Source organism: Nicotiana tabacum, chromosome 24 (genome assembly GCF_000715075.1).
Source record: "Nicotiana tabacum cultivar K326 chromosome 24, ASM71507v2, whole genome shotgun sequence".
NCBI lineage: Eukaryota > Viridiplantae > Streptophyta > Magnoliopsida > Solanales > Solanaceae > Nicotiana > Nicotiana tabacum.
In genome coordinates, this window is record NC_134103.1 from 56582872 (window position 1) to 56609328 (window position 26457).

Consider the following 26457-nt stretch of genomic DNA (forward strand, 5'->3'; position numbering starts at 1 on the left):
TTGAACCAAGGATTCATATGTACCACGAGCAAAAAAACATACTTCTGAATCCATTAGGACGTACATCAATGTTTCCACCAACAAACAAAATGATCTATGCACAACCGGCCAATACCTGCATATATTACACTACTCTCAATGGCTGTAAACTACTAAGCCAATTAAAATCTGTTGAATCCTCTATGGATCTACAAACCCCAAGCTGGAACTATAACCCGTACACTGTAGATATATTCCCTACATTAGGATCTAAATACTCTACATCCAGTCAATCCTTCCCTTGGAAGATGAGCCAATGTTCCATGAAAGAGTGGTGTTATCTACTGTGAGAAAATTTTGAGAACTAAAATAAAAAAACTAGGATCAGCTGGACAGGATCATTCATGATAACAAACGCCATGAATGCAAACCACCTATTGGGTATTAATGGAATCAAATTAGCTTCTGCCCAAACTCTCCATTTCATGAATCCACCATTTCGTCTTGTATCTCATTCGGTGCGATAAGCCCTGGAATGGAAAGCATCCTTTGTCGCTCCGTCTCTCTCTGTGCAGCAACTTCCTCAGCATAAAGGTCCTTGTTGTCCTGCAGATCAAGTCAACATATTGAAGAAACTAGAACATCAGGAATCCAAAAAAGTAAAACAGAAGACCAAAAAGGAAAAGAGAGATAAAAGTAGAGGTCCAAAACAGAACAGCTAGAGATTTAACAGCTTCGTTGCTACTAAGTTAATATGGAATAGCTTGACAGGCTTATTCCATCCCTCGAGGTCGAGGAAGCAATACATGTCCCACAATTTTGCAACCCCAAAAAGGAGAAGGAATAAGACTACACAAACAAAATCAAGTACCAAATGTGGTTTTCGCAGTTAACATTAATTGCTAGAGATTGAAAACAACACACACCAGCCAAACACAAATTTCAATCACTAGATTAATGGCATATACGTATTTAGTAATGAATTTACTGGAAGAGGATAGCAAAATGGAAGACAACCCCACCACACAAAACCCCGCCAGAAACTAAGGGTGATTGGAAGCTTAAAGGTCTCCATGAAATAATAACCTGGGCAGAGAATTCTTTGGACTGAACAAGGAAATCTCTTATGTGATTCTTGAATGTGGGCAGGTCATTCGTCGATTCAAATAGCCCACTCACAAATTGGGTAACCTGAAAAGGAACAGAAGTTCTAAAATTTAGGGCATAACGTACACCACAAAATATATGAGAAACATCATCTAAAAGGTTTTACTCACCTCGGCTGATGTCATGTTTGGAAATGATGAACTAAGAAGTTTAATGGTGTATTCACGGACAAATGCCGCATTATTTGGATAAGGAAAAGGCACTGTTGATGCATCCCATAGAGGCTCAGTCAACATGCCAGACTCAACCTGTAACCAGAATAACACTAATGTGACGTACATGCTAATGCAACTGGGCAGAGCACTTTGTCAGGCAGATACATACCAGGCAAAATAAATGCTGTAGCACCAATACATGCAGTTTAAACCCAGGTTTATGAAATGTGTCCGTCAGCACAGCGAAAATCTCTTGCTCAATTGTCAAATAGTAAGTCCTGTAAAACTGGTTAGCGAACTCGGATACCTGCCAAGAGATAGAAAATGGTTACACCACCCAGTCACAGAGAACGAAAAATCATTATAGATGGGCCAATAATCAGGAAGCACCTGAAAATTCTTGAGCATCTCCAATAAAAGGTTAAGCCCAGTTTCAGCAATGTTCCTCTCAGTGTGCCGGAAGGCCCATACAATAGAGTCCATAACAAGCTTTACTTGCTGATCATCAATCAGGAAAAAACATCAAAATCCAGCATAAGCTCAAATAAACTTAGAGAAAGAAATGACAGCCATATCAATGTATTTCTGAAAAGTGCTTTGAATATACAAAAAAGGTGCTTTAAATACACTACACCAAGAACTAGCCATGGGATCGCATACCTCACTTGATAGTCGTATTAAAGCAGGAAAACAATGTGTAGCAATTGCCTGAAGTAACGAAAAGAACTTGAGCCGATGTTCTGGATAATCTTCAAAGTTCTTCGTGATCATCTGTTGTCCAGTAAACCAATTGATCAAACTGATAATTCCCTAATAGTTATCACAAAAATCACATTATCTATAAAGCAACTAGATAGCCTTGTGCTGGTGGGGCACATTATATCCTTACAACTTGCCATTTAGTTCAAGGGACACAACTAACTTAACTAAGAAAATCATGATGATATGACCAGTTAAATACTCCCAAAAAAGGGGGAAAAAAAGAAAAAAAAAGAGAGATCAGCTCTTCTTAGGTGTATGTGAACTCTATGAGCCAGTAATGGAAAACCATTTGGACTATGGGAACGAACGGAGTTGCAATAGGCCAAAAAATAATCAGTTGGTAGACATGTCTGTCATCTATGCATATATCTCTGCAGAAAAACTTCAATGGCTCCGTGCTAGTCATATATCCTAAATAAAATCAACCGATGAAGCAGCAGTTGAAGACAAAGCAAGCAATTGATAAATAAGAAAGATTGTGAATATGAGCAGTATCACTCCAATTAATGCACATAGAGGTATCAATAAAATCATACATCTGTAAACTCTCTCATTGTTCCGCAACAAAAATCAGCCAACAGAAAGCTCATATAGCTTCAAATAGCACTTTGTAGCTTAATGTAATGCTTCAGTACTCCTCGATGTAAAGACAAACACTACATACAAATTTACCGCACAATTCACTAACCTCCAGAGTACACTGGAATACAGCTTCAAATATCCGAGGCACATCCTCTATCATAGCACCCTTGTACCTACACAAGGAAGAAAATAGAGAAGCAAATTTAGCATAGTTTGCCATTACTGACAAAAATAGTATAAAGCAGTAACTCATGGACATCACTTCTGTTCAGTGTGACTTGAAAAGCTGCAGGTAATTCATATGGGAGCAAACCACCACATTTAACATTTGGGGTGGGAAGGTTCATTCTAATAAGGTAGATTCAATTTTCTATTGTTAATCTTTCTGCGCTATAAAGTGCCAATTGGAAGGAGAAAGAGTAGCTTACTTGTTTATAATTGTAGCAAAAAGAGAGAGAACTTCAGATTCCCTGGCATCAGGAACATTTCTCGTATAGTCACCTAAAACTGGATCCATCATGGGCGGCACAAATTGCTTTCCAATATGTGGTTGATCTTCAGCCTTGTCCAGAAATGTCTCAATAAGCTTTAACGTTTCCCTCTTTACTGAGCTGTCTCTCATCAAAACCCAAAGTGAGATGCATGACAAAAAGTTGGATAAAAAAGGAACAAACTAAATAAATAGACCATACCGCAAAAGTTTCACAATGGATGTCCTAGATGCATAGGGCCCTCCTTGTGCAATGCTTGTTGATATCAGCTCACTGTACATTCTGCAGTTATAAAAGCTCGCCATTAAAAACCAACGACTAAAACCTCACTAAGTGAAGCAGCAACATGAACATTGAAACACCAAATTAGGGCCCACATCATATAACATAGAATAACCAAACAAGATAAAGGAAGAGGGACACAACCAATGATGTACCTGTAAACATTGAGCATGTCCAGAAATATGAGAGTAATTTGAGGCAAGAAATATGTCCCAAGGGAGCTAGCAGCACTGGTATTTGTCTGCACAGGTAAGAGAAAAAACACGGAAGCAAATGCTCAGAATAAGAGATTTCAAACAGAAGGAAGTTTGGTTCTTACCAAAATCGTTAAATATGAAATAGAAAATGTGAAGATCGATTCTTAAAATAATATTAACCAATCCAACAACTATAAAAGCAACTACGATTTTTTCTTTTTTAAAGATAAAGATTTTATTAATAAATGTGCCAAGGAGGTACACAAAAGTACAAAACAAACATCCTCTACAAATTTGGACTCAGGAATACTGCTTGCTTTGAGAACAAAAAGAAACATATTTCCAGAATTAAGAACCTTTGTTTACACAAATTTCGGAAAAAAATGAAAAGGAGCATGTAAGTACTAAAAAAGGCCAGCATTAGTAATCATAATGTAGAACTTATATTGTGTTCAATACAATCCATTAGATTCCCATAGAGCCTAATGTGTCAAAAGTGCACTACATTTTTGTGCTTACCACATAACCAAGGTAGAACTTGAATGAGATGTTAAATTGAAACTGGCATGAGGATCACTTGCTACATAGATGTTTGAGAATGAATTAGAGGTCTTTATGCATCATTCACTGGAAATACACTACCAGTCATTCTGCAGAACATATAACACGGAAGGAGAAAATGGACGTTCTCTATACACAACTTTTACAATTCAAATCCCATACTGAATGCTGAAAAAAGGGGAATATCAGTTTTAAGAAAATGCAATCAGCAAAACGCGCCACTATGGCAACTGATACATATTGAGAAGGAACCACATTTTTTAACTTCTATAAGAAACATACCTGCAATATATTTAACACTGCTCTAATAACATCTTGATCTTTCAGGTAATCAACACTTTGCCGTGCCTGTCCTATAATTTCGGCCCATTTCTAGCCCAGAGAAAAGGTATTCATAAGTGATAAAGAAGTGTAAACTCCAAGAATATTTAAAGTACAGCCATAAATTTAGCACATTGTCAACACATAAAAAACACAGAGAGCATTTGAAGCCAACTCCCAATCTGAATCATATTGTGTGGGTCTTGCCTGATTCGGAAGCTCCATTAACCTCTGCAAATACTCATCTCTTTTTTGGGGATCTGATTCTGCTTGAATCATCTGACCAACCTAAACAAATGACAGTGATACACCCGATCATTACAAAATAAGCAATTTTATATGAATAAGGGATCAAACGAGCAAAAGCTTATCACGAGAACTTAATTTCTAGAATGAAGTCCTTACGGATTCGTAAAAGGTATGAATCTGATGAGGCGCCAAATCTACAATTGTTGTCGGAAGAGTAGTTAAGAGTTCAGAAACAAATGGCTCATTTTCTCCAACCTGGAAACAAGGAAAGAAAACATTATAATATCTATTCCTCAGATTCTAAGAAAAATGATACATGAGACAATATTCTTACCTGAACAATAACAAATTTGCGCTTGCACTTCTGGACTATTTTCAAAAATGTATCACATGCCATATCCTATGGAATAAGAGAGAGTCAAGATCCAAAATACCAGAAATGATGCTATCTCAGTAACCCATAGGTAAAATTAAAAAGCATATGAAAAGAAATAGTTGGTTTCAATCCTGTGTTAGACCACATGGTGATATAAAAACCCACCATGCAAGCCACCCTCCCCTCCACCATAAACAGGACAGACAGATCAGTGCCTGACACATTCCATCACTTAATTAATAACCAAATTCTAATTGGGGCATCAAATTCCTGATACCATCTCTGTATTATTGCATTAGATGCTTCAGGATTACCCCTTAACAGGCACTACCACAACAATCATTGTGAACCAACCACTCAACCATTGTGCAATTTAAAGTATTACAAAAGACTTAAGAGTCTAAGAACAACAAAAAGACTACAACTAGCAAATGAGGGAATCCTTAAGTTATCAAATTTGCTAGTATAGAATAGAAGAGAAGACTCCAGCAAGGAGGAATCACAAAGAAGTAGAAAGCCAACTGAATTGATTCAAAAGAAGCCAAACAAAACCTGCACTCCAGGATGTGATTCATGCATGAATTCAAACAGTTTGTTCACAACCGTCTTCAAAAACTTCCAGTGAGCCCTCAAAAATCTTGGATATTGCCCAACAACATACCTGGCAATGGACCAATGAAGGTCATGAACCATGCACCATATAGCAGAAAGAATTCAGGCTACTGATAGGCCACAAACACTATCAAAATTAAGGATAAACCACATTGTGAGCAAAAGTTACATTTGTAACTGCTAAGTAACCACATAAAGCAAGTGACAATTGGAACTTTATTCTTACATTATATTACTAGCAATTACAGCTTTGTTGTCTTTTCCTTTGGTAATTTCACAGAGATTTAACAAATCACGTATCACCATCACCAGAAACCTGTTCTCCTGTCAATAGATAACTCAACAGAAGTAGTGAAGAAGAGACATCTTAGTATAGGAAAAGGTATGACATAAAAGGGTGAAATCCTATCAATCAATCAAATGAAAGATGCCAAATAAGAGTCAATAAAGGTATTGAAGGGCAACCAAACGAATAAACCAAATTCTACACGTGCTATACTGCTATTACAGTTTTTTCAGCCAAATTGTTGCCTGTATAATGTGCACAGACTGATATTATTTGGAAAAGCATTTCAAATGGACGCTAAAATCGAACGTTTACAATCATTACTAATTACAAGCCTCAAACATTTTAAAATAACACTAAAACTGAAGGTTTGCACTCATTACTAGTTACAACCTTCTGTTACGAAGAAAAGGAAAGATGATAAGAGCACCTACCATTAAATAAGGTTGAATTCAAAGGCCAATCAGACATTCTCATTCTAACTGAATTAACTTAACTCTTGTACAACCACAAAAAACAAACAAACAAAAGGGATATGATAAAAAAGAGGTTGCTTGTCCAAAAGTAAAAATAGAAATCCACCAATGAAAATCATATGACTGAGGTCTGAAACCAGTGAAACTCATATAATACAGTTCTGACTCAAAGTGAAAAACTAATAAGGTGTACCTGCTCATCCATCATAGACCCAGAGATGGATCCTATTGCCCAGCACAATGTATTTAGATTGTTCCATGACCAGTCCTCACCATTGAGTTGTTTGCTAAGTTTCTTCAACATCTGATGCAATACAAACATATTAGAACCTTATGAATCCAGAATCACAGAGCACAGTCACATCACATGACAAGACAAAATTTCATGAAACCCTAACCTACAAAAAACAGCAATGATAATAAGCATAAGAGAACATTATGAATCCCAAAACAGAACAGATCTATAATTAACATCTCAGAAAAAGCCACTAATTTTTTTTGTTTTTGAAATGGTAAAGGAGCCACTAATTAGATCAAACACTTCAAATTAAAGGCTGATTAAGTCTACAGCATTTAGCTCTTGTCAATTAAATTGTGCTGAATTTTAAGGAATAAACATCTCAAAAACTATAACTAAATTGCAAAAATAAGAAAACAAATTACAGATAAGTTATTGGAACAAATCAGACCTGTTTTCCAACACAAAGTAGTCGGTAAACAATGATGCGTTCATTTGCTGAGTAATTTTACTCATCATTGGATAATACCATTCATCTAAAGGTCATTTGGTTGGCCACGTAAAAGAATAATTACAGCATAGAATGTCATATAAGATAAATTATTGGATTTGTGACGTAAAATTTCCATAATAATACAACAACTGATTTCTGGTCAACTGCATATTTACTGCAACAATTGGTTTACAGTATTAAACTGCACATTAATAGGGCCCGTTTGTCTTTATTAAGATGTATGAACCTGAATATATCCTTGATTATAAAGACATTGTATCTAGATTTGAACATTGGACAATTAAAACTGCTTGTTTTCTCAAAATCTGAATGTGTCTATTGTTTAGAAACTAATAAATATAGAATTCAAATAAGTTAATAATAAATATTATATCCACAAAATACTAGAGAAACTACAAAATTTACGTGTTGTTGTATAAATTGTTTCTTTGATGAATCACACTCTAAAAGCTGGGTAATTGGCGATGATGGTCGTAAGGTGATGGTTGGCAGTGGTCATAGTTGGTGGAGATGGTTAGGAGCTGTGGTTGTGCAATGGTGGCTAGAGGTGATAGATGTATCCTGGTGGCTAATGGTGGTGGTTGGTAGTAAAGGTGGATAGTGGTGCTGGCGGTCGGAGGTGGGTGGTGGTGGTCAGAGTTGCCTGGTGGTGGAAATGGTTTGCTAGTGGTGGTTGAAAATAATGGCAGGTTGTAGAGGTGGCTGGTGGTGGAAGAGGTCAGCGAGGGTGGTTGGGTGGGGGTGGCCGACAGTGGCGATGGTGGTGGTGATTGATGGTGGTAATAAATATAGTAAAAGATTACATCAACAAGAATGTTTAAGTACACATCTTAACGATTTTAAGACTTTGTACAAGATATGAATGATTTGAACCTTCACAAGCTAATAAGTGATTGTGGAAGGATAAAAATAAATGCACTTAATAGACTGAGATTTGCATAATTCAGATTCCGACACCCGTTAAGTGAACAAATGGTGCTTACTACTTATGTGGGAGCCTATTTAATAGTTAATGCAAGACGGAATATTGGAACAAGAATACATGTATTAGCAATAAATGCCCCTTAAGTATGCAATCCCTACATAACACAATCTCAATATCATTACTCACTATAGAACAAAACCTACATTATTATTCGTCGTACCACAATCTGCACATTGTTTGCCCGCGCATCACAATCCTTATAAATAATCCCTACATAACTAGTCCTTAAACAAAACGACTGTAGCAGGTCATTTGGTTCACATACTAGTTATGTGGGGATCATAATGCAAGGATCATTTATGCGATGATTAATAATAAAGAATTTGTTTTTATAAAGTAATGATGAAGAAACTGCTATGCGGTGATTAATAATGAACAGATTGTTATACATAAATAACTTATTTTAAAAGGGCATTTTTGTTTATAAATAGCTTAATCCTGGCATTGCTAATACACATATCCTTATTTCACATTCTATCGTGCACAGAATAATACATAGATTCTTTAATATTGTAAACCAAACGGTGCATTAAAGTTATGCGGCGATTATTTTTCCTTATACGGCAAACTAACACTGTATTCTTATGAAGAATTTTATACTGAAATTAATTATTCCAATACATCAACCAAATGACGCCCGGAGCTTTAGGGTAGCTATTGAACCCACCTCCACAATGAACAATTAATAGCACTCAACTGGAAATTAACCTTTCTCAAATTACAAGTGATTATGCTTTTGAGAAATTTCAGCATGCCAAAGACAAGTTTAATACTTCAAAGAAGATAGTTTTAAGGGAAGCACACCTGCTTTTCGGTATCTTCGTGATCAAGATGTGACAAATAGATCAATGTTTCCCTCATGATCTGCAGCATTAGACATTGTTATGAATGAGAAACAAATAGAGAATACGCAACCCAAAAACGTGTAATAGCTCTGTACACTTTAGTCAATTATTGCAATACACCTCCTCCTCAAACCCGGCCCAGAAAAAATAACAGGTACAGAAACACAGTTTCCAAAAAGAATTTTTCAATTTCACTAATTTATCAGCAAAAAAGATAGATTTTGATACAAATTAGAATGCAGAAATTAAAGAAACGAGGATAAAAGGATAGAAATTGAGAATAGACCCAACAGTAGCAATTAAGAAACAATTGATAAAGACCAACCACTAATTAGCAAAACAAAGTGAACCTAATCTAGAGGACACCTTCAAGTGGAAGAAATCCACTTGAAAACACCCTTGCAAGTTGTGTTCAACAACGACCATCACCATTTCACTCTCTCAAAGAGAATACATTATCAAACAAAAAGTAGTCTCACTAAAAAATGAAGGCCTTAAGGGCTATTTATACTAGGAGGGTATTTAGCTAACAAGAGACCTAAATACCCCTAAGCTAAAGACCTAGGAATCTAAGTAGTCACTTGTTACAAATATAGCCTCCAACTACATGTAGTCTTCAATTGATGGCCAAATTACATGTAGCCGCCCAATTGTGGGAGCAGCCATCAATTGACATCTAAAGTGCATGAAGGCTATCTTGGCTCATATCAGATTTTCAATTATCATAATCCATACAATTTATAGAACCACATTTACAAATAGTTTAATCCGACGCATGCAACATCCTATGTGAGTTAACAGATTATTCTAAAAAGAGATAGAAGACCTTGTATTGCACGAGGACATCATTATCCTTCATTGTTTCACGGACAATGTTCCCATTTTCATCTTCAACAATGAGAACTTCTTCAGGTTTTGCCATCCGAGAGATCATAAGTAATCTCAACTTAGACATTGGACCAGCATAAAGTTGTCTCCTCTGCATAAGTTGTGCACCAAGTCCATCATCCATACCAGGAAGCATGGGTATCTGCTTATTCAACACAAAAACTAGCACATTAGCAGCTTTATAGAAACCGACATGCAACTATGAGAAATACACAACTAACAAGTAATAATCCAAATAGGCAATAGCAACCTATTCTTAGCAAAAAGTTTTAAGGAATCCTTCTTTCTTACTGTGCCAAAAAAGGGTTTTGAAGTATACTTAAAATGGCATCAAAGCTTTCCAACATAATACCAAGCTGTCAATAATAGCAAGCAAATCACCCACTTAATAACATATTTTTTTGTATAGACGCCATATGTTTTCCAAAAAGGAGGGAGTTGGATGAATAAGACTTGATCCAAGTATGACACTCTTGAGGACGACCAACAAACAGACAGATTAACAAGCCCATCCGGTGGGAAATTTTAATCCTATGAGATAAGGGCATTTAATCAAATTCATCCAAGTAAATGCATTTTGCTGGTAACCTATAGGTGTTCCTACCAAAGCACAACAAATGATATCCACTTATGTTCTTGATAATTAGGGTACATAACCTACGAGGCTAAATAGCCCTGAAGCACGTGCGTGCGCTCCATGAAGGCAAAAGGGATTCAAGTAACTTGTCATACCTGAAGCCCCATCAAACTTGCAGTCATAGCAGATTTGTCTAGATTATGATGTGCTTCAAATAATTCAAGAACCAAGGAATTCCAGTAATCCAAGCAAACCTGTGCAATTACAGCTTAACAATGAGACACGTATTAAGAGATATCTTATCAAGAACCAAAAGTAGATGTAATACCTTGAAAACCTCAGTGTCATCCACATATGAGATGTTAATTAGATACTCAAGCCCCAGTAGGAGGGCATTTACATTTTCTTGTGACGTTTCTAGCACCCGTATGTGAGACTGCACGTGAAGCAGCTCATTAGAGAATATGCTTACTAATATCTCTAAAGTAAAACTGGTAAAATCAAGGCTGCTATGCACCAAATCAAAAGGTGAAGAAACTTACCTTAAAGAATGATGTGAAAAACAGCGCCAGATTCTGAATAAATGCCTGGTTAAAAAGGAAAGAGAGATGAGGTTACGTGTGAATATCACAAGCTAAGTGACCAATCATTCGTTGCAACTAACAAACCTGCTCTTCATTGCTTCCATTTGCATATGCCTCAGGAATATTTGTATTGGGAGGAAGAATAGTCTAGATGGGAAGAAAAATCAACATATATGAGCACTATTATCACAGAAACAGATGGCTCAAACAAGGTATGGTGGAAAAAACTCTACAAACTACTAACAACAAGGACGGCAGAAAAATCAAGGTCATCCACACGCTAGGATGTTTATGTTCCAAGAAACTGAATCTTTACACAGTTTTGCCAACTCTAAAATCAAAATTAATGTAACTTTTGACATGTTAAATAGATCTGATTCAGATAAACTGACTGAAATGCAAGCTCAGACTCATCATAGCAACTACTCATGGACAAAGGGGACACAAGCAAGCATACAGAGAAGATATGTGTGAGAAAGTGAAGACAGCTCCAATTCAAATAACAAGTGAATGATGGCTTGTAGCCTTTGTGCTACCGCAGTACCACGTTTGACCTACACATAACTATAAAAAAATCTTTCTCATACTCAATTATCCTACCTCCCTCAAGATCCTCAACATTGTCCACTCTTCTAAACTGAAGTTTCTACTCCACACCATACAAGCTGAATGTTATCATTCAAACTTATTTACCAAAGGAGGGAGCATGGTACTCAGAAGAGGACGCAAATACCATGTGAAAGGAAATGTCAGGTTGCATTAAGAATGAATTTTTAGATGTGTCTTTAGGCCCAAGACGTCAGCCATAAGAAACATGTGGGGAATGAGGAGATGCCAAAAGTTATTAACGCCAAAAAGGAGTGTTATAAGAAATTACTAAAGGCAGAAGGCGCAAAAAACATTTGAAGATTATAAGAGGACCAAGAAAGAAGCTAGCAAGACTATTAGCAAAGTGCAAGGTGAAGCCCTAGATGGCTTTACCAAAAGCTGGTGACACAGGAAGGGAGAAGAAAATGTATAAATTAACAAGACTAAGAGATTAGGAATAAAGAGTTACCCGTTTAAATTTATAAAAGGCACTTCCCAACGAGTTTTGACAGGAGATAATGAGATCAAGGAGAGATAGAAAGGTCATTTTGATCAACCATTCAAACTCAAATATGAGGATAACTTTACAGGTCCCAATATGCCCATGCCTTTATGTCTGTGCAGAATCTTTAGCTACCATCGTAGAATCAAGCATGAAGAAGTAAACGCCTAAAGGGTGCAATGAAAAATTATGAGGGTTTAAGGGACTAAGGTCCAAATAGTAATCCTATATTGTACGAATGGTCTTGGAGAAGTTAGAATAATATGCTTTACCAAATTATTCAATGTTATATTGAGGAGCAGAAAAAAGCCAAACGAGTGGAGGAAGAGTAGTACCTTAATTCCAATAGATGAGAACAAAGAAAGATATTCAAAATGTTGCGAACTATCATGGAAAGAACTGATCAACGTCAAGAAAGTGTGGTAAAACATAAACTTGAGGATGACAGAGAACCGGTTTGATTTACAACAAATGCACCAGTTTGGCTCAGAATGTTGACACAAGTTTACAGTGAGAGGAAAGAGCAGTTACACTGTTAGAAGCAGTTCATGTATAGTGTCCCACATTGGTACAGAAGGCTTTAGGTATATGTAAACATTGTATATAAATAGGGCTATTGTAAAACACTTAACGAATATCGATAATATATTTTTCCCCGTGCTCTCACATGGTATCAGAGTAGTGGTGGTGAGACACATCCGGGAACAAGAATACAGAGCTAGAAGTCACCATGCCACAATTTTCCGGCGACTTTTCACGGTTGTCTTGCGTCATCTCTCTCTTCGTCAGTATTGTGCAAAATCCAACACTATCACAAGATCCGTCATCGTCCGGCGACCAAACCCCAATCAACCTCTCCGGTAGCAGCCGCCTTACGCGCCCTCACGCCCCGGCAGAAGCTAGGGTTCAGGCGAGCGCGTGAGCTCACGCGCCGACGAGTACGACCACTTCCGGCCATTTTTTGAAAAAGTTCCTTCAGAACAGTTGGTTCACCTGCTATCCGACCTCACTTGTATTGTTTTTGTTTGTTTTCGTTTTATTCTGATCACTTTGAGTTTTTTTCGGCGAGCGACTATACTGCTTTTTCCTGCAACTACAGTAAATTTTTCAGCGACTACAGTGTTTCCTTCGTCTATTTCAGTGGGTTACAGTTAATTCTTTCTATTATTTGGTAATAATTTGCTAGACCTCTCTTCAATCCAACGATGTCTTTGGGATTTGATGTTTTGCGTCTAAAAACACGAGTTCTAGAAGTTCTACGTTATGATTACCTCGGAACCTTTAATGGGAAGTTCAAACTACTTAGCTTGGGCTTCGTTTGTCGAGTTGTGGTGTAAAGGTCAAGGTGTTCGAGATCATTTAACCAAAAAGGCTAGCGAAGGAGATGAAAAAGCCAAAGCACGTTGGGAGAAGATCGATGCTCAGTTATGTAGTATCCTGTGGCGATCTATTGATTCCAAGTTGATGCCCTTGTTTTGTCCATTCCAGACATGTTATTTAGTTTGGGAAAAGGCTCGCACTTTATATACTAATGACATATCTCGTTTCTATGATGTGATATAGCGGATGACAAATCTAAAGAAACAGGAATTAGATATGTCTACTTATTTGGGGCAAGTACAGGCAGTCAGGGAGGAATTTGAGAAGTTGATGCCAATTTCTGCTAGTGTTGAAAAGCAACAAGAGCAACGACAAAAGATGTTTCTAGTTCTTACCCTAGCTGGACTTCCTAATGACCTTGATTCAGTACGCGACCATATTATGGCTAGTCCGACTGTCCCCACAGTTGATGAATTATTCTCTCGATTACTTCGCCTTGTTGCAACGCCCAATCATACAGTGATCTCATCACAGATAGTTGACTCATCTGTTCTCGCATCCCAGACATTAGAAAATCGAGCATCTCATACTATGGATAATAGACGAGAAGGAGGTCGTTTTGGAAGAACTCGACCAAAGTGTTCTTATTGTAACAAGCTTGGGCACACACGTGAGATGTGTTACCCTTTGCATGGTCGACCACCTAGAAATGCTCATGTTGCTCAGACTGAGACTGCAGGTAGCTAGGGGTTTTCATTATCTGAAGGAGAATATAATGAGTTCCTTCCGTATCAAGCAACTAAGCAAACACCTCCATAAGTAGCCTCTGTCGCTCAAACTGATACTTCTACTGTTGGTAATTCCTTTGCTTGTGTTTCCTAGTCTACTACTCTTGGACCATGGGTCATGGACTCAGGCGCCTCTGATCATATTTCTGATAATAGGTCACTTTTGTCAAATATTGTTTATTCACAATCTCTTCTCAATGTTACTCTAGCCAATGGAGTCCAAACAAAAGCAAAAGGAGTTGGATAAGCTAATCCCATGTCCTCTATTCTGTTCTTTATGTCTCTCGTTGTCCTTTTAATCTCGCATTTGTTAGTCGTTTGACTCGTGCCCTCCATTGCGGTATATATTTTATTGATGATTCTTTTATTATGCAGGACTGCAGTACGGGACAGACGATTGGCACAGGGCGTGAATCACAAGGACTTTACTACCTTAAATCGCCAACTGTTCTACAGCATGTCCAACTACAGATCCTCCGGACCTAATTCACAGACATTTAGGACGTCCGAGTTTATCCAAGATGGTGCCTAGTTTGTCTAGTTTGTCTACATTAGATTGTGAGTCGTGTCAACTTGGAAAACATATTCGAGCTACATTTCCACATAGTGCTGAGAGTCGTGCAGAGTCTGTTTTTTCTTTAGTTGATTCTGACATATGGGGTCCTAGTAGAGTCAGTTCAACCTTAGAATTTCGTTATTTTGTTAGTTTCATTGATGATTACTCAAGATATACTTGAATTTCCTAATGAAAGATCATTCTGAGTTGTTCTCTATATTCCAGAGTTTTTGTGCTGAAATTAAAACTCAGTTTGGTGTTTATATTCGCACTTTTCATAGTGATAATGCCTTAGAATATTTATCCTCTCAATTTCAGCAGTTTATGACATCTCAGGGAATTATCCATCAAACATCTTGTATTATATATACTCAACAAAATAGGATAGCAGAGAGAAAGAATATGCATCTCATTAAAACTACTCACACACTTCTCATTCAATCCCATGTTCCGCTGCGTTTTTTGGGCGATGCAGTTCTTACAGCTTGTTACTTAATTAATCGAATGCCTTCATCTTCAATTCAGAATCAGATTCCACATTCAGTATCGGTCCCTAGGTCACCCGCATACTCTTTTCCTCCTCGTGTTTTTGGGAGTACTTGTTTTGTCCATAACTTAGCTCCCGGAAAAGATAAATTAGCTCTTCGTGCTCTCAAGTGTGTCTTTCTTGACTATTCTCGGGTTCAAATGTGGTATCAATGCTACTCACCTGATCTACGTACGTATCTTATGTCAGCAGATGTCACGCTCTTTGAGTCTCAACCTTACTTTACTTCATCTAATCATCTTGATATATCTGAGGTCTTACTTGTACCTACCTGTGAGGGATCTAGTGTTACTCCTCTTACATCCTCATCGACATCCACAGTACCACCACAACCGCTCCTACCTATACCGACTTCTGAGGAGTCTACGGTTGCCCCGCCTACATCTCCAGCCACAGGACCACCACTCTTGACTTATCATCGTCGGCCACATCCAGCATCAGGCCCAGATGATTCACGTCCTGCATCAGCTTCTGTACCTACTGCGGACTTAGCTCCTCCTAGTCCACCGATTGCACTTCAGAAAGGTGTACGATCCATACTTAATCCTAACCCCCATTATGTTGGTTTAAGTTATCACCGTCTGTCATCACCCCATTATGCTTTTGTATCATCTTTGTCCATTGTTTCCATTCCTAAGTCTAAAGGTGAGGCATTATCTCATCCAGGATGGCGACAAGCTATGATTGACGAGATGTCTGCTTTATATACGAGTGGTACTTGGGAGCTTGTTCCTCTACCTTCAGGTAAGTCTACCATTGGTTGTCGTTGGGTTTAGGCTGTCAAAGTCCGCCCGGATGGCCAAGTTGATTGGCTTAAAGCTCGTTTGGTTGCAAAAGAATATACTCAGATATTTGGGCTTGATTATAGTGACAATTTCTCTCCCGTGGCTAAAGTCACATATGTTTGCTTATTTCTGTCCATGGTGGTTGTTCGTCATTGACCTCTTTTATCAGTTGGACATTAAGAATGCCTTTCTCCACGGTGATCTCGAGGATGAAGTTTATATGGAGCAACCGCCTGGTTTTATTGCTCAGGGGGAGTCTAGTGGTTTTGTATGTCGATTACACAAGTCACTCTATGGTTTGAAACAATCTCCTTGAGCCTGGTTTGGTAAGTTCAACACAGTTATTCAGGAGTTCGGCATGACTCGTGGTGAAGCTGATCACTCGGTCTTTTATCGGCATTCTACTCCTAATCTGTGTATTTATCCGGTGGTTTATTTTGATGTATTATTATTACTGCAATGTCAGGATGGCATTACTAGTCTGAAACAACATCTCTTTCAGCACTTCCAGACTAAGGATCTCGGCAGATTGAAGTACTTTCTAGGTATTGAGGTTGCTCAGTCTAGTTAAGGTATCGTTAATTCACAAAGAAAGTATGCTTTAGCCATTCTTGAGGAGACAGGAATGATGGGTTGCGGACATGTTAACACTCCTATGGATCTGAATGCTAAGCTTCTACCAAGACAAGGAGAGCCTCTTAGCGATCCTGCAAGATATAGGCGGTTGGTTGGCAAATTGAATTACCTCACAGTGACTAGACCTGACACTTCATTTCATGTGAGTGTTGTAAGTCAGTTTATGGACTCTCCCTGCGATAATCATTGGGATGCAGTTGTTCGCATTCTTCGGTATATAAAATCAGCTTCATGCAAAGGACTACTATTCGAGGATCGAGGCCATGAGCATATTGTTGGATACACAGATGCTGATTGGGCAGGGTCACCTTCTGATAGACGTTCCACATCTGGATATTGTGTCTTAGTAGGAGGTAATTTGGTGTCTTGGAAAATCAAAAAACAGAATGTAGTTGCTCGATCTAGCACAGAAGCAGAGTATCGAGTCATGGCTCTTGCAACATGTGAGCTAGTTTGGGTCAAATAGTTGCTCAAAGAATTAAAATTTGGAAAAATCGGTCAGATGAAACTCGTGTGTGATAATCAGGATGCCCTTTATATTGCATCAAATCCAGTGTTCTATGAGAGGACCACACACATTGAGATTGGCTCACTTCATTAGAGAGAAGATTCTCTCAGAAGATATTGTTACAAAGTTTGTGAAGTCAAATGATCAACTTGCAGATATTTTCACCAAGTCCCTCACTGGTCCTCGTATTAGTCATATATGTAACAAGATCGGTACATATAATTTATATGCACCAGCTTGAGGACAAGTGTTAGAAGTAATTCATGTATAGTGTCCCAAATTAGTATAGAAGGCTTTAGGTATATGTAAACATTGTATATAAATAGGGCTATTGTAAAACACTTAACGAATATCAATAATATATTTTTTTCCCGTGGTTTCTCACATATACATCATATTCACTGATACAGGAAAAAATGTACGACAAGGTACCAAGAAAGTTCCTATAGTGCCATGGTGGATGTTGGAGAAGAAAGGAATACATATCAAGTATATAAAGCTCATAACGGATATGTACGAAGACGTCATCACATGTAAAAATAGTAGTAGGAGATACATAGGAGTTCTCCATAGCTACAAGTTTACACTATGTATTTGCAATGAGCCAGTACCTATTTATCCTAGTTATGGATGCGCTAATGGATAGTATACATGATGAGAGCATGTATTGTACGCTACTGAAAACATTATTGTGTTAAATGATGAAACTTGCAAAAGTGTCAATCAAAAGCTTGAACTATGGAGCACCACTCTAGAAAGTAGGAGTTTTAGCATAAGTAGAAGTAAGAGAAAATATACACGTTGCATTTTCCACCAACATAAGAACAGGAGTATTGAGGTGAGATTAGATGAGATTCACTGCCTAAATGCAAATAAATTCAGAACCTTGCTTTGCCTATCAAATCAGATCTAGGTTTTATACTCCAGGAGATGGTATGATGGATGAAGATGTAACATATATAATTAAAATAGGATGGTCTAGAGAAATGTTGCGGAAGTGTAAGTGATATAAGGAATCCTACAAAAGTGGAAAGCAAGTTCCATAGAACGATTGTAAGACCACCAATGCTATATGGGAGTATCGAGCTTCTAAGGAACAACTTATTCACAAAATGAGTGTTGCGAAAATGCAAATGCTAAAATTGATAAATCCATACAAGATCAGACAAGATTGGGAATGATCTAATCTGATATAAGGAAAAAAATAGCATACACCTATAAAATGAGATGAGGTAAAAGAACAGGGCAGACCTAAAATCACATTATAGGAAGTTGCTTCAAAAGATCTTTAATCTCTAGCAATCCATGCAGATGTAACTAAAATATTATCAATGGAAACAAAAGAACCATTTAGGAAATACAAACTACTTGGAATTAACACTTAGTCATGATACTTTGTCCAATGATGTGTATGTCATAGGAAATTTAGAGTCTAGTGATGCAGAACCTCAAATTATTTAATATTCTCATGAAATATATCAAAATAGAGTGAAATAGATAGTGCAGACTCACATGTCAACGCCGACAAGCTTGGGAATGAAATGTAGTTGTCGGCGTTGCTTCAGATTGACATCCATCATCACTTAAAATTTTAACTTGTAGAATAGTATCGATTCAAGTAAAAAATATACAAATGTTTCTACAAAAAGAAAGGCAAGAAAGGCAAAGATAAACTTCACCTTCGGGAACTATCAGTGAAATTGAACTATAAAACCTGGGGTAAAAGAAAATACTAGAGCAAAATGCTGGTTTACTAAGCAAGAAAGGCAAGAAGCAAGGGCGCAAGAGCTGCACGAGAGTCATTGCTTGTAGCAGTACCATGTATGATTGCTTAGACAAATAGGAAGTGAAAGACATGTTTTCTCTTGCATAATCACACAAAAATAACAACGGTTCAATGCTTAAAAACCTTTGGAAAAATCTCCTACAGAACTTGGGCCAGAAAAAACCATGATTTCTTGTAAACTATAGTTAAGGAGGACAAATATAATAGAAATTTTTGTCTTTTTTTTTGGGTAAGTTAGAAAGAATAATCGTAGCTTTGGACAAAAACCACATAACCATGTAACCACGTTTTGCTTAAACAATTTGTAGAGTTGTCTATGTATTCCTATCAAGTCAGAAGAAAAACAAGGGAGAGGGAATGCTGAACACCTGGCTGCACATCATAGATTTCCTTCATTAATGCTACAGACAGACTTAGATCAATTAAAAATCATACAAGTAAATTCTACACTTCTTTTCACTCACCTGCAACTGCACCATGAATATATTGTACATTTTGACATACTGGACGTTATAAAAATCCCCAAAATTGAGGACAGCAACCTGTTAGATATACAAACTAGCCAATAAGTGTCCTGAATCACTTCACATCAAGCATCAGAAAAAGGAACTTTTCTGGAGATCCCCATGATATACCTCTGTTAAGCACTGAAGAGTGGGATTCCGATAAGCTGGCATAGGGAAAAATTTAAGCAGTGTTTCCAGCTGTAAAAACAAACAGGACAGACTTCAAAAAAAAAATTCCTCAGAGACATTCACATTACAACAGGTAACATATACAGTGATAAGCTTCAATCAATAAGATAAAGAATAAGTAGCAATGGAATACAAACCAATGGTGATTCAAATATATAGCCCACAGGAATCCATGAAAGGAAAGCATGTAATGTAGCAAGAGTAGCCCTGATAAGCTCGGTTCTCTGGGATGCTGATAGCACATACATGCATAACTCATGGATGAGTTGAAACTCACTGCGATCAGAAGAAAGAATCTATCAGTAAAATTTATCCCAAAATATATTGATATCAAAGAATATAAGCATTTTGTATTAAGCATATATAAAATAGAACTTTAATCCTATTTAATAGCAAGATAATAGTTATATTAAAGGATCAAGCAACTGAAATGATTAAAAATTGTATCAATCCTTTGAACGAATCTAAAATTCATTCATCAGTGTGCACCATCTTTCAATTCCTCATTACCATTGTTATTAGAATCCAAGAGGTCTCAAAACCAACCAATTGCAAAGCATAGTAAGAAAAGGAAAGCAGGTTCCAATGGCATCCAATTACAAAGAACACAAAACTAAAAAAGAGATCTAAACGGAAGAAGAAACACTGCATGTCAAAAAATTAGACCACATACCAAGCACAAGTCCAATTTCAAGAATCAGATACTACATATTCAATGAAAAGATTCAGCATGATTATGCTTAGTTCAGAAAGGAGAAAAAGGAGAGGAGAGGAAACTTTCTTCTATCTTTTGGTGGCAAAATGGCAAGAGAATGAAAAATATAGAGGACAAAACATCTCTTTCTAGGAATCACAAGCTTGTTCACAAAATGAGGAAAACTCTTATTCCCCATCTCACTTTCTATCCCAACCAAACCAAGGAAAGTTTTTAATATTCTCCACCTCCTCTTCCATTTTTCCTTTTCTTATTTTCTCTTCTTTTCTCTTTTATTCCCTAGATTCCAAAATTAAAACAAAACCAGCGCTGAAGAAATGTTCTCCTCTAACATATAATTCCTATGCTACAAAACATAAGCATGTGCAACCAGGTTTTCCAAGTTACACCCTGTAATCCACAATCTTATAATACAATACAATCAGCCAAATATTAAAATGAAAAATGTGCTAGATTGAAATAAACAAACGAGCTTTAATAATGGATAGAAAAACTAACGATTACACCAGGAACTACCTATTCAAAGATTGTTTAAGCTCTTTAATTTTCTGTTGAGTCATTTCGCCCCTTGAGAAATCAAATACCTCCTCACTAAGAAGCTGAAGAATAAAATTTTATGTCATCAGTGTGTACTTGATTGTTAAGTTTCACCAGAAGGAAGAAAAGAGGTGCGCAAAGACCTTCAATATGGCCATGCAATTTTCACATATAGTCTCACTTGTCTTTGCGGCTGCAACTAAATCTGGAACGAAGCTTCGCCATCTGGCTGGCCACTCATGCTTCAAAATCTGCAGATGCAAATATTCAAGAACAAAACCCCTTCTTTACAGCTTTTAAAATCATGTGTAGCTTGAGTGACAGTCACTCTCAGTATTTGCAATTTTTAAATTACCTGAATCAAAATTATATTTAGTTTGCTAACATATAGCTTTTCCCGCCTAAGTGATGCTTCATCACTTGAAAGCTGAGATCAAGACGATAATAAACATACATGAAATAGTTAACAGAATCAGTAGAAATGAGAAAATCCAACTCAACGTCCCCAATATGACAATCAATTTTGTAGTTATACCTTTACAATAACTTCAGAAATGTAATTTTTCATCCCATCTCGTTGCTCAACAGGTAATGCATTCCATCTATATTTTATAACACCTTCTAGAACCTGCAGGTATGAAGCCAATACAGTAATCCACTAATCCCGTCAAACAGTGACCAACAATTAATTTTAAATTTGGGCAAATACGGAGAACTTGTCGCCATATTCTGTTTTAGTGATGTCAATAAAATATCCATCTTCTCAAGACAATATTAAAGCATCCTTTAATAATTTCTTCCTCTACTTTGATTCAATTTTAAACTTATTGACATCCGAAGAATTCACAATTTGGGTTGTCTCACAGCCTACCTTTACCTTCACAATCAAAGAATGAACTCCAACCTTAGCTCTCATCTTAAATCATGCCAACTTAAACCAAGACAAACAACAAATAGAAGGAATATCAAATATCAATTACAAGAATACAACGAAACATCAAAATTTTGAATCGCTTCTAATACTCACTGTCCAACGACTTAAAATGCTAATGTCATTTGTCTTTTGTTCAAAACAACAATACATACTACACCAAGAAAAGTGATATAGTGCAAAATTGAATCTTTACATAACTATACCAAGAAAAGCAATACTCTTCATCAATGCTAAATTGAATATTTCCCTTTTATTAGATGTGATCAAATGTCAACTTCATTATACCTCTTTTCTTTTCTATTCTTAAAACAATCAAAAGGTAAATTTTATACTCACATGTCATTTTTAAAAGAAACACATTGTTAAAATCATCATAACAGTTAAGACATACTCTATAAAATATGAACATCCAATTTGGATCAAAGATTAGCACTCAGTTACGACTTTTCATACGTCTGTACTATATTAACGAAATCTAATATATTAAATATATTAAACATGCTCGCCCTAGTTATAAGCGTGAAATTGATATTAGTTAGAACATATACAAATGTTTAATTGCTGAGGTAAAGAGCCCATAAACACAGATGCAAGTAAAACTTATATATCCGAAATACTAATAGAATTACTTCCAAAAACTGACCTGCAAAGCAAAAAACTTGGTGTTCAGGCTTTGCGTGCTCGACAAAATGTGAACAACTTGAAGCCACATATCTGGGATATTTTGCAAGTCCCGCAAAATATGGTCTGCTGCAGCTCTCTACACAGCAAAATAGATAGAAGTGGGCGACAGCAAAGTAAAAATGGGGAACAAGAACAGCTTTAAAGCTAATTCTAGTTATCCTAAAAAATTTGTGTGATAATTAAACGGTATATGGAATCAATTAACAAGCTACACATATGATCTTTTTGGCCAATGAATCTTTTGTTGTTCATTCTTTTTCAGGAATCTATGAAATGCCTTTTATTCAAGCAAATATTAACTTTTTATCAGAAAATATATTAATTTATACTCTATATTGATATGGGAGTATGTATCCTTACAGTTTCTTGACTTCCAATAATTACTAAAAGTTGTGCGTGTGCATGTAAATGGTTGCTAAAAGAAAGTGGATATAATAGTCACTACATTACTAGGACTGAAACTTAGGTCAATTACCATAATTGTTATTCTAGTCAACTCATTCAGCCTAGTTGCTAATATGGCAAGATTTGCAAGCCAAAATTTTCCCATACTCAGCCTTCTAGCTAGACCATTCAGAGACATAACTGTTCCTATCCCCTTCATCCCATTCTGCTTCTTAACAGATATAATCTAAGATCATAAGTCTACTAAAGACAAAAAAAAATTACCGTGATATCAACTGATGTGTAGAAACAATAAGCTTCTAATGACATTCAAATCAAACAGGAAACATATCAAAACTTGAAAATTGACTTAGCATATCAATATAACACCAAATGTCACCTTTCACTGGGTCCGACTACAACCCCCTGAACAAAAAATAGCCCAAATCTGTGATGCACGACAAGTAGACTTGCTTGGTCACATAATCATACATGTCTTTAGAGCAGCCGAGCCACTAATGAGCGAAATGCAATTCATGCTATGGACTGTAAACAGTTATTTTGCAAACCTCACCTAATACAGATAAAATAAACTATCCTCCAAATTTCAATCAAAGCCATAGCCCATAGGATGCGGAATACGTGAACGATTGGAATTGCAAGTACACTGATGTGTTCTAGCAACAAGTTGTCATTATACACCAACAACAACAATAATCCCACTAGTGGGGTCTGGGGAGGGTGGTGTGTACGCAGACCTTACCCCTACCCCGAAGAGGTAGAGAGGTTATTTCCGAAAGACCCTTGGCTCAAGAGGACAAAACCAAAACTCAGTTGGTGTCATTATACACCAACTGAGTAACTAATGCATACCCTAGAATTACCAAACCTAATTCTATACTTCTGAAAGAAGGTCCAGAACTAAATACTACAGATCTCAACCCTTCTTCTCTTTTAATCACTCTCCAAAATGGAGAATCTATTGCTGATATGTTCTTCCTTCTACTGTGTCTCTGAGTTCATATTCCTACATCTGTGTGTGTACACACACACACACACACATAAAGCTTCAGGCTGAACGAAGTTAAGGATCATGGCAACACATCATCAGAACCACATTCATGCAAAGCTTCCATTCTTCATTGCACGTCTGTGGACTACAATACCTCACCCGACTCTCCACAAACTTTAGTGGTCTTTTGCTTTTTCAGTTTTACTTTTTCCTTTTTTTTTGGAGGGGGTGGGGGGTGGGGGGCAGGGAGGGGAAGGTCAATAAGCAGCTTCTGAAACTCACGATTCTCAGGATGGTACAAACATTAGAGAATAACTTTTGAGACAAACGAACAATTATAAAACAAATCCAGAAAAAAATAAAGAAAGCATGCCCTATGAACCGCAGGGGTGAAAGGGGGGATACAGAGAGATAAACAGCTCCAAAAGAATACAAAACTCCTTGCCCTCAATCGGAAACAAAATGCAGAGCTAGCAGCGCAAAACAGAAAAATCAGTAAGAATTTCCAGTGAAATTTTTTTTTTCTGTGTTTAGATTTTGACAAAGGAAAGTACTTCCTAAGAAAGAGTAAAATGACTTCATTCACCTAGGGAAAGAAATCATTTTCTTTTATAAATATCCCAAACTCCTACTCCACATCACTTTCTTCAACTGACACAGACATTTTTGTCAACCCTCAAATAATCAATAATATCAGTGGAACACTATCCTTGTACCTCAAAACACTATCATTATACTCCATTGGCCAGCTTGTGCTAGCCTCGACTATTCCATTGGATATCTAGTTATCTACTATCTCACATCAACACAGGTACTGGGTAGCTCTGCCAACAAGGTTTAGGCGACAGGAATAAATCATCTAATGTTTTTTTTGCGTCCGTTGGGATTTAACATGAGACCTCATGGTTCTCCTCCCACTTCAGACCACTAGGCCACATCCTTGGGTGCTCATTATACCCAATCTTTCACCTTGTACAATTACCATACATCACAAACTTTTGTATCCAACCACCAATCCATAAAGTAAAACAATTTTCTACATACCAAACCATCCAAAACGTCTTCATTCCTCCCCGAAGTTTCAATTAACATGTGGCTAACTGTACTTAAATAAACTCAAGAAGTGACAAGTTTGGTGAGCAATTGGAAATTACAAATTGGAGAATTAAGCCACATTAGTGACACATAGCAAATGAAGTGGAGAATGAAGGCAATAAGAGGGTTAGCAAATGCATATGTTGTTACCTCTTCCTTAGATCCAGTTCCATAGAAAGCGGCAACAGTGGCATCAAGTAAGGCAACATCAATAGGCTGACTCAAATCCCTAAGCTTCTCCGCCGCCATGGAGAGAGAGATTTCAAAGAGTGATAAACCCTAGAAATTTACAAGTCCAAAAGTTTAAAAACTCCTAGGAACAGTACGGATGAAACCCTAGAGTGAAGGAGGCATGTATTCTCTCTATTGTATTGTATGTTTGAAGAACGGAGAAGGGGCGAAAAAAGACAGCTTCAATTTGAAGCAGAAAGCGAGGGGGTACTTTGAGGGGGGTGGGTGGGGTGGGGGACTTTGAAAATTGTTTAAACCCTTCCCTCCTCTTTTATAGAGTGGGTCTGTTAGCGAGCAGCGTTTTTGAGTTTAAATTATTACTTTAAAATCAATAATTGTTCGAGTTTTACTTAAATTTTACTAATATACTCATGTACTATAAGAAAATATTTAAATATATTCTTCGTTAGACTTTGAGTTCAAATATACCTCTGCCGTAATATTATTGATTCGATTATACCCCTCTTCTGTTAAGTTTGTCACATGTGAACATTCAATCCTACGTGGCACTGATATGGATGTCACATAACATGTCACCTTAGCACCCCTAATCCATATATAAAAGATTAAAATTTGAAATATAATTTTTTATGGTACCGGTAATGGTGAAAATAGTAGTGGAGGGAAAAAAAATTTTAGTGGTGGTAAAAGAATAGAAGGGAGGGGTAAAATGGGTTAGGGGCGCTGAGGTGGCAAGTCACCTCATCAAATGTTAGTGCCACGTGGTATTGGATATCCACTTTGGACAAATTTAACAACAAAGGGGTGTATTTGAACCAATAGTATAACGACAATAGTATATTTGGACTCAAAGTATAACGAGGGGTACATTTAAACCTTTTCTGATAGTACATGGGTATATTTGGCCCTTTTTCCGTAAATTTTATTGTATTGTATCGTTAAATCCATTACATAACGACAAAAAGTGTAACTTATATAACTATGAATTTGGTGTGGTGGCGTCGTTACCTTATTTTTTTTTCCTCTCATCTTGCCATTCCTTATTATTAAATAATCATATTTTATA

The 26457-nt window shown here is 37.0% G+C and overlaps 1 protein-coding gene across 1 annotated transcript; it reads right to left on the reverse strand.

Annotated features, from left to right (window-relative positions):
- On the reverse strand, positions 1–25704 carry LOC107783596 (protein EXPORTIN 1A-like). Its single transcript, XM_016604575.2, has 32 exons — positions 25350–25704; positions 22668–22784; positions 21626–21718; positions 21446–21517; positions 21234–21341; positions 21070–21152; positions 19976–20114; positions 19779–19847; positions 19608–19685; positions 11212–11274; positions 11086–11130; positions 10872–10979; positions 10699–10797; positions 9905–10108; positions 9038–9097; positions 6690–6800; positions 5961–6058; positions 5675–5783; positions 5081–5146; positions 4903–5001; positions 4705–4785; positions 4459–4548; positions 3574–3659; positions 3338–3418; positions 3074–3256; positions 2752–2818; positions 1962–2072; positions 1692–1799; positions 1471–1608; positions 1257–1394; positions 1066–1170; positions 1–585 (listed from the first exon to the last, which is right to left on the reverse strand). The coding sequence occupies exons 1-32, from the start codon at positions 25446–25448 to the stop codon at positions 463–465; spliced, it is 3231 nt and encodes a 1076-aa protein (XP_016460061.1). The 5' UTR covers positions 25449–25704; the 3' UTR covers positions 1–462.
- Between the last annotated feature and the right edge of the window lie 753 nt (positions 25705–26457).

Excerpts from the sequence above, each read along its gene's own strand:
- LOC107783596 (XM_016604575.2), bottom strand. The coding sequence starts at position 25,448 with ATGGCGGCGGAGAAGCTTAGGGATTTGAGTCAGCCTATTGATGTTGCC. Across the intron at positions 21,719-22,667 it reads CCAAGTTTTTTGCTTTGCAG|GTTCTAGAAGGTGTTATAAA; the intron begins GTCAGTTTTTGG and ends TCATACCTGCAG. Across the intron at positions 1,171-1,256 it reads CAAACATGACATCAGCCGAG|GTTACCCAATTTGTGAGTGG; the intron begins GTGAGTAAAACC and ends GTTCCTTTTCAG.